Source organism: Poecilia latipinna, unplaced genomic scaffold (genome assembly GCF_001443285.1).
Source record: "Poecilia latipinna isolate Pla-1442-1.1 unplaced genomic scaffold, P_latipinna-1.0 Scaffold1113, whole genome shotgun sequence".
NCBI classification, from domain to species: Eukaryota; Metazoa; Chordata; class Actinopteri; order Cyprinodontiformes; family Poeciliidae; genus Poecilia; species Poecilia latipinna.
The window spans coordinates 68,449-78,086 of NW_015113729.1; the positions used below are offsets into that span (position 1 = coordinate 68,449).

The window sequence follows — 9,638 nt, forward strand, 5'->3', positions numbered from 1 at the left end:
GACAACACCTGGTTTTTAAAAACCCCCCCACCCCCCCCCCCCCCCCCCCCCAAAAAAAAAAAAAAAAAAAAAATCTATGAATGCAGCAAAGAATTTGAGCAAAAAGGTTAATGACCTTTTTATCACTGCTTCGGAACTTATTCGTCTAAAAAGCACATTAACAGTTCTTAGTCCTCTTAAAAGATCTGGAAAGGTCAAATGTTTGCCTTAGGGCCGGCTGTAAAAACATGTTTAAAAGTTCATTCTGACCTGCGTCTCCTGGCGCATCAGCGTTGCGCCTTGCGTCTTTCAGTCCGCTCTCGTGCATCGGCACCGCCGGATCGTTTATCCGACTAATGTTTGCGGAGGAATTTCATAATTCCTCCTTCGCAGCGGAACAAATGGATGTATTCCACCAATAAATGAGTGTAATTATGTTGTGAGGAGTGAAGGCCATATAGTGGGACCACGTGAGGCTCAATGAGAGACTTGTCAACTTGACCCTTGTGACTCTCGGAGCGGGGGGAGGAAGTGTTGAGGAAAAGGGCCTGTCCAGGAATGTGTTGGGAGGGGAGACTTGTCAACTAGCAGGCTCTCCCCTAGTCTCAGTCAGCAATCGTGTCTCTACAAATCAGCTTTCTTACACTTTTGTTGCGCAAAATCACTACTGCATTCACAGATTCTCCGCTTGCGCCTTAAGAACTGCTGACTCTCAACAAGAACAGACATGTGTCTGGATTAAATGAGTAGGCGTCCCATGTTTAGCATGTTTGCATATGCAACAGAAGAACAAACGACAAGAGTTTGCAGAAATCATTTCCAAAGTACCACCTGACTTTGGACGTGATGGATGTCGATAAACACGACGTGACAGTAGGGTTGTCAAGGACGCCGTTGTGTATACGTTCAAGCCGCGGCATTCCTTCAGGGCAAGTTGTTTGAAGCCGCAGCAGAAACGCAGGAAGCTGGTCACTTTTCTCTTCCTTCTGGAGGAGCTCTCTGCTTCTAAGATCTGCCCAGGAATTTCACATGGACGCGCAGCGGCTTTCCCTGCAGCTCGGCCACCCTCCAGGCTCAAGGAACTCGTCCGACTCGCCGTGAATTTCTGAGCGCAGAAACGTCATTAGTTGCATTCTGTTCCATTACTAGGCCCACTTTGCAATGAAAAGCAAAAGAGAGTGGAGAGGGGAGCGGAGGGGGGGGGGGTTGGCGGTGGCAGGGAAGCAAGCGTGCAAGAATGTGCGTGTGTGTTGATGCGTGTGAGAGCCTGGGTTGTGCTCGACTGTAAAGGCCTCGTCTGGCGATAAGGCAGCTCGCTGATGGCAGAGATAGTCGAGACGCCAGCTTAAATGTGGCTTGCTGGTTTGAAGTTGCCCTCTAATGATAGTTGTCTCAAACAACACAGAATCTACCATTTCTCTTCAGGCAGGGGAGAGTTTTTCTCTCTCCCTTTTTCGTGATGTTTTTTTCCACTCTTTGAGTTTTCCACAGCAAACACGTCGACATAGGATGATAACAAAACATCTCGACTCTTGACAATGGTCAGTGGCTAAATCCTATCCTTCGCTCCTGTTCCCCCTCCAACTCCCTCGCGTACCCCCTCTCTCTCCCCCTCTCCCAACCCTCCCACTTCTTTCAGCACAGTGGAAGAGTCTAGTAACTGGAGGGGAATCTAATCCTTGGCACTGGATGAAAGATGAGGGTCTCCCTCCCTCCCTCTCTTTCTCACAGTCTCTTTCTCTCTCTTCATTTTTTCCGTGGATGCTGGTTATGCTTGGCAGGTTCTCTCTCCCTCTTTCACCCGGTCCACCTCTCTTTTTTTTTATTCCTTTTTTTCCCCCTCTCTTTTTCCCCTGTTTTCCTCCCAGACTCTCTACCTCTATAGGTTGGTGACATGATGAAGAAATTCAGATAGAAAACTGCAGGTCAAATAAATTAGTAAGTTCAACGTTTACTTTTCAAAATTCAAAACATTTGACCACATGTGTCAAACTCGAGGCGCGAGGGCCAGATTCGGCCCGCCATGAATTTTTACATGGGCCTGTAAACTTTAGCAGGACACCTAAATAGAGCAATTGTGCGATTACCATATTATTTTATCACTCAAATTAAATCAGTTTTTGTCAAAGTACATCATTGTGAAATAATTAATACTTTTTTTAATTTTAAGAAGAATGCAGACATAGATATTTAATAATATTCTAAGAGTTTGTTAATGAACTTCATCAGTACATTCTGGCACAAACTTCCCTTTAAGAACATTAATGATCACGATAAGGCCAAAAATGAAAATGAGTCTGACACCGTTATAGATGGATCTCATATCACTGAGTGTAGAAATAAATAAATAGATAAATCCTTTTGAAGATGAACCATGCTGACATGATTCCAAAACCTCCGTCCGTCATGTATTCCTGCTTTAAAAAGACCTTATGATGAGGTGCCAGTTAGAGAGTCGGTGAAAACCAAGTTTTCTTCAGCCGGATTCAGTGTTAAGCAGCTGTCCCCCCTCCCACACCTGTTGCTGAGAGCGCTCAGTCAACTGCTTGAAAAGAAGGAAATATTTAGTTTAAAAGCAAACACAGGAACAAAGTACATCTTCTAGAAATATTTTTGGTCACGGAAAACACCCACCCTTATTTATACAGTTGTTGCTCAATGGAACAACAGTATAATACAGTATTTTCTCTTCAACCTGTTAGAGGCCATAATGGGCTGGTCAATACTCTGTCACTGAGAAGAGGAGAGGGAAAATGAAGTATGTTCCTATTTGGAAGTGAGTTCAGGAGTTTTGCTGTCCGGCAGGCTGACCAGATGATATATATATATATATATATATATATATATATATCATCATATATATCTACCAAAACAGCCTTCTGACTCTGGTTGTTAGTCTTAAATTGTTTCTCATTTTTAATGAGTAAACCAAATGGTTTATCGGGACTGTGAACAGAGTTCTGTTATTTGCGTTTTGTCTGGAGTTTGTGTTCAATATAGTCACATATTTGATAGTTATGCTCTGTAAAATGTTGTTTTTTTTAATTAGTTGAAATATAGGCGTCTTCATTTTATACAGATGTTGGCAGCCCTGAGCCAATAAGGGTTCACTCACAAAGCGACAGGGTTAAATTATATAATCTGTGAACATTTGTAAAGTAGACTGTGACTGATCTAAATAGTTCATATGGTTGTGTATTTTTTATATTCCATCATCAGCAGTATTCACAGATATATAAAAAGGAAAAGGTGTGTTACATATTTTTGATTTGCATTACACAACCCGTGTTTGCCTTGGAGACTTAATGCTGCATTAACCAAGTTTAATTTCTCATAATGCAAATGTTTTGCTTTGAGTTATTGAACGAAATTGCTTATGATTAAAAACAAAACTTGCTTAACGATCAAAGTTTTAACCCAAACTGTATGTAATGTGTTGCTTACCAACGGTTTTGGTGTGGAGGCCTGATCAGATCGGAAAAGCATGCATCGTACTGTCAAAGTAGAAAACTCTTCCAAATGATAAAATAGACTTTTTTTATTACTTAAACTGCATTTTACCATTATTTTTTTACACACAGTAGACATTTTTAGACATTTTTTTAGGTCAAACTGCTTTTGTCTGAGCAGCAACCTGTGCCCATGGGTGTGAAACCAGAGCTCCACAAGTACCATGATGCTCTCTGGATCACATCTTCTCATATTCATGCCCCTTCCTCGTGTTGTTTTTTCTTTGTCTCAGCATACCACAGACTCTTTAAATTGAGACAGAACTCATCATTGTAGGTAATAGCAGTGGAGTGTTACACATAGAGCGCAGAGATTACTCTGCTGTTATTTTGGAAGCTCTGCCTGCATCGTACTCAATTAAAATGTTGTGGAAAACGGGACTCACCACTGACTCCTGTGGGAAGCTCAACACATGCCGACTTTGGTCTTATTAAAACCACATAAAACTAGAAGAAGTAGTCTCTTAATGCTTTGAATTAACCGTGAATTAAATTAAAAAAAGAACATTTTTTAAAATCTAAAGTCTTTTTAATTTTCAGTTTTTGCACACAGGTACCCCTGCAGAATAATGCTAAAGCATCTATTTTTACTCTGCCTGTTCATTTGTGATCCTTGCGGAAGAAATGTCAGGAAATCAAGGAGGGAAGATGAGCGTCCGCCACGCGATGTTTGAAGTCCCGATTTTAAGCGTCTGCGGGGAACCAGGAGGAAACTGACTGACTGTCTTGTGATCGTCGGATGCTAACGTCGCTAACCTCTAAAATCGTCTCAGTCCTTTTAAGAAGGTGACTGTTGTTCAGTGTTATAGTCATTTTATATATCTAATTAACCCCATTTGTTTGTGCGAAGCCGGTGTGAGGCGCAGTGGACGCCTCGGTGAGATTGGCACTAAGAGACAGCGATTTTGAAGTGAAATAACAAAGGCTACTTATCTAATTGGTAAACAGAGCTCTTAAATAGTGGTCAGCCTAAACGCTTGCAGGACGCTGTAATTGCTGCCAGCCCTGTTGTACAGATGCAGGCGTGCACGCTCGCATCACAGTCACCCACGGCTTTCTTTCTTTTTTTTTTCCCTCCTCCTCCCTCTGCTCCCGGCCCACCTCGACTTCCTCCACTCAAACATAAATACGCTGATAACCTCAGGTCTGAACCCCTCTTTAAAAATTCCATTGAAGAAGTCGGTTGCCCCTCCCTCCTGCTTCTCCTCCCTCCCTCGCCGTTCTCACACGAGCTTGTCATACCTTTAGTTGGATGATAGCCAGGCTGAGCGTGATGACACTGAGGCCGGTGCCAGAAACATTAAGCATGTCTTGCTGTTCCTCTGGGACTGTCAAACACTGATGCACATCATGATTTAGAGCTTTGAACTTCTCACCGTAGAGGACCATGATTAAGCTTCGTGCCCCTTTTAATTTCTCCATGCTTTTGTTTTTTTTTTAAGGTGCAAAAGGTGTTTCCAAGCTCGTAAAGCTTGTTTTAATACATTTCCAGGCTTTCTGAAAGGTTTCCGTTGGACTTGAATGCTTTTCTTAGATTCATTTCCTGTTCTATTGTGCTTAAAACATGATCAAAGTGAATGAAAATAACATCCAGCGAACATCGAACGGGACCTGAGTAATGCGTGTTTCTTCTCACCAAACAAAAAGAAAATTATCCACCAAACTATCGATCCAGAGCGCTTTCAATGGTTTAAAAAAAAAAAAAAAACTAACTCTGAGAAACACAAGACTTCATTTATTTTTCGTTCGTGACTTTAATCCTGTAGCTTTGAAGTCCCGAACAGCTCCCTCACCTGAGGCACGCCATTTGCAAAACGAGATATTTAGCTTGTTGTCGAGTCATAAACTGAAAAATTAGGTAAAAGCTCTTGAATTGTTTCACATGTCAGGGTCTAATTGTTGACTTCCTGTTGCAGCATGCATCTTTACAAAATGAAAAAAAAAAAAAATCTTTAAAAAAATCAGTTTGTTCTCTGTTTTCTTTGGGCATTAATTTGATCATGAGCTCATAAAGTCTCCCTGTGTTTCCCCAGACATGTTTGTGTTGCATTATTACAGGGAATAAGGCAGCACGGCTTGTAAAAGTGTGTGCGATTCTTTGTGTGTGTGAGTGTGTGTGCGTGGGTGTGTGAGAGAAAGAGTGAGAGAGCTGCTAGCTGAGCAGCCTGCTCTCTTGTTGGAGAGCTGTAAAACCTCCAGACTGCAGGAGTTGCCAGCCTGGAATTCACTAATGACACACGTGGGCCTCAGATGAGAAGTGCAATTTTGTGCAAGGGGTGTTTGTGTGTTTGCACTGGTGCCGTTTGAATCAGAAGGCTCGGGCTGTACGAGAGTGTCTGTGTGTGTGTGTGTGTGTGTGTGTGTGAGAGAGAGAGAGACAGAGAGAGAGAGAGAGAGACCCCCTGTCTCCCAGCGATTGCACTCACAAGAGCCCCTACCTTTTACGCTCAGACCTGCTGAAACGAACCCGGTCCCGTCTCGGTCCCGGTTTCACCTAAAAGCAGCGCGTTAATGAGAGAGCAGCCATCATCTGGCTCTTCGCGGGTGAAGAGGGGGTGTTATGTGAAAGGAATGGGGCCACAGGCACATGGGTCTTTAAATCCTCTGTGTCAATAGAGTCTCTGGAGCAAAATAATGGCATCACTCTGTGTGGGAGTTAATGTGAGCTGATAGCATGAGGGCCGGGGGTCAGGGGTTCATGGGCTTATGCTAGGTTGACAGAGAGCTGAATGCTTTCGGCCCCCCAACTTTCCTCTCTGCCACTCTAAATCTCCTCTTTTACCTCTGGACCTGAGGAAGGGTTGCGGAGGGTGATGGTGAGGGATGTCAGAGGAGGAGATGGGGGGCGGCGGAGGGGAAACCCGCTTTTTCAAATCGAGACAGACAGGTGACAAATTGAAGTGAAACTTTTGACTGAGCGCAAAAGAAAACCGCACGTCTTTAATCTTCCAGCTCTTTGTTAATTTTGCCATATGGGCTTTGCAGAGGAGAAAGATCATTGGCCAAGATGGACCTAATTATGGCGATCAGTTTGTGGACTTTTGTGTTTAAGTAATCAAAGTTTTTCTTATTTCTAATAATGATGAGAATCTCCTGAATCTCTGCACGCATACATACATTTATCACTAGAAGAAAGGCAGATCCTAATCTGGAACATAATTAATTTTCTACTAATCAAGATATAGTTAATTACATCTGAAGGGAAGGAAACTGCTGATTGAAAACAAACCTCATAGGAAATTACCTGCTTTGAAAATGAATCAGTCGTCCTGCCGCCCGTTTTGTCGCCCCCTTAAGGTCATGATAAGCACTGCAGAGTGAAAGGACTTTTGAGATCCTGAGACTAGATTCATCATTGGATTACACAATATCTCAGTGCTGGAATGTCTGGAATGTGCAGATCTGGATTAGTATTGAAAATAGAAGTTTCAGTATGGAAATATTGTGAATGTTCTGGCTTTATTCCTTGATATTAAAAGTGTTTTTAATATTGACATGTATTTAAACAACAAGTTTTATGTCAGACCTAGTGATAGAGGCAACAAATAAATACACAGAAATTCAAAAATCTAAAGCCTAGATCTACCTGCGGTTTTGCTACCAAACAGAGCATTGAAAAGGCAGATTTTTATTTGTTCACAAATTATGCTGTAAAGAACCTTAGCGTAATATAATAATAATTTACATATTTTTAGGTAAAACAGCTACAAACACTTAATGTTTTTAAGAATATATTCTTGCTAATTAGTTGTGTGGAACTAACAACTTTTAAGATAAAAGCATGTTTTGATTTTTCGTTTTTTCTTTATGATGCTTTTAGTTTAAATATTTTATTGAACTGATGAAAGTTCGTCGTTTGATCTGTGGGCTCTGCTACCTTTAGAGAAGCGTCTCCACTTAAATGAATGAATCAAAGCAGAACTCGACACGCAGAGAAAGTAATGACATTCATTTGGATCGGGTGTGGTGAAGCAGCTCTAAAAGCTGCAGGGCACCGGCCCCTGAGAGCTGAATTTGGGAGCCACTGTTTTAAATGACAAAGAAACAGCGTATGTCACATTTTATATATACACACACACATATACCAACTTTGCTACCGAAGCTTTGGTGGTGAAATCTCTGCTACAGTGACCTGATGACGCTGACATTATCTCTCCCGTCTCTGTTTTCCTGTCAGACACTGGTACCTCCATCGGCTCCTCCACCTCCGGCGGACACCGCTCTCACTGGTGCAGCGTCGCCTACTGGGAGCAGCGGACCCGCGTGGGCCGCCTGTACCCGGCCTACGAGCCCTCACTCAGTATCTTCTACGACCTACCTCAGGGCACGGGCCTCTGCCTCGGCCAGCTCCACGCCAACGCCTACCGCAGCCGCCACGAGGACCCGAGCATCCACGCCGCATCGGACCCTTACCGGCACCACAGCCACGGAAGAGGAGGGAGATCGGGAGGCAACGGCAGCGGCAGCGGCGGCAATGTACAACAGATTCGCAGTAAAATCGGTTTCGGCATCGTGCTGAGTCGCGAGGCCGACGGCGTGTGGGTCTACAACCGCAGCCAGCACCCGGTGTTCGTCCACTCGCCCACTCTGGACCTGCCGAGCGCTCGTGGGCTGAGCGTGAGGAGGGTGATGCCTGGTTTCTCCCTCAAGGTGTTTGACTTTGAGTGTTCTAGCTGGATGACAGAGCACGGCGTGAAGCCAGAGACTCAGGAAGGGCCCTGGGACCCCCACAGCATCCGGATCAGTTTCGCTAAGGGTTGGGGCCCCTGCTACTCCAGACAGTTCATCACCTCCTGCCCCTGCTGGCTGGAGGTGCTGCTCAACACCCACAGATAGCACACCGACACGGCCCGACTCACAGGAAGCAACCAGACTCACTACCCCAATTGTAATCTACCTAGATTTAATATAAATTTATATATTATATAAAATATATTTTACATGTAAATACTTGAGTCATTTTTACGATGCAATTATTTATGTATAGTGTAATGTGTATATTGTCAACATAAAAAGGAACAAGAATATGCACTTTGATTCTATATATGCATTACAGCCTTTCAGTGTCTTTTGTTTTTTCAAACCTAAACTGTAAAAGTGACAAACTTGGTTTATGTTCTCAATATTTTTCAATTCCATTAAAATATTTGCATCACACAAACACACACACATTGTCAATAAAGTATTTGTATTAAATGAATGCCTCTGTGGTGGTTCAAAAGCTATTAACTGAGCTAAAATATCATTATATTATATTATATTATATTATATTATATTATATTATATTATATTATATTATATTATATTATATTGTAAAACAGCTGCTATTTCACTGTTTCATATTATTTCAGTTGACTAATTTAAGATCACAACCAAGTATCTAAAATGTTTTATATTATTACTTAATGGCCTTCTTCTCACATGTCAAAGAGTTATTTTTTTAGTTTGTTCCTCCAAAAGCAAACAATTTCAGACTAACTTGCAGATTTTGTAATGGATCAGATATTTCAATGTGTTTCCTTCACACTTTGTAAATTTGAACTCCTGCTGTTGGATTTGGAGACACATCTGGGTGAAAGTGGTTACCCCCCCCCCACTCACCCTCCAAACACTTTACATTGATTTAATGTGATTAAAGAAGAGAATAAGCAAAGAAAAACACAAAGACCTCCAGAAAGCCTGGAGAAATATTGATCATAAGCACCTTAAAGAAATACAAGGAAAGCTTGACTCTTAAGTAGCAAAGAATTAAGAAATTATTATTTTCTCAAAGGCTAAAAACGAGGGAAAAATGCAGCTTTGCATTTTTGTTCAACTTGAGACTAACACATCATGGCAATATTTTAAGCATTATACATATAAAGAAGAAACATTTGCCCGTCATGATCTCGCTTAACACGCCCGCTGTTAGCATGCCAACCTAAAAACAACCAGACTCCTTTGTAATTTTTTTAAACATAAAGTAAAAAAAAAAAAAAAAAGGTTATCTGGTTCAGTCAGTTCTAACCACCGTGCAGCTTACTGTCACTCCACACACATGCAAAGCAAATGAAGGAATGTAAACTCATTTACTGAGTGGATTATAAAGCAAAGCCACATCATGAAAAGCTTTACAGGGCTGCTAACAAATCCCAAAAAGCTTTTGTTTTA

At 42.0% G+C, this 9,638-nt stretch overlaps 1 protein-coding gene across 1 annotated transcript in view; it reads left to right on the forward strand.

Annotated features, from left to right (window-relative positions):
• The window catches only part of LOC106959732 (mothers against decapentaplegic homolog 6-like), a 29,892-nt gene extending 21,207 nt beyond the window's left edge, over positions 1-8,685 (forward strand). The window contains exon 4 of the mRNA XM_015052490.1: positions 7,666-8,685. Coding sequence (XP_014907976.1) covers positions 7,666-8,324 — 659 coding nt within the window. The 3' untranslated portion in view covers positions 8,325-8,685. The remainder of the gene's footprint in view (positions 1-7,665) is intronic.
• The last annotated feature ends 953 nt before the right edge of the window (positions 8,686-9,638 follow it).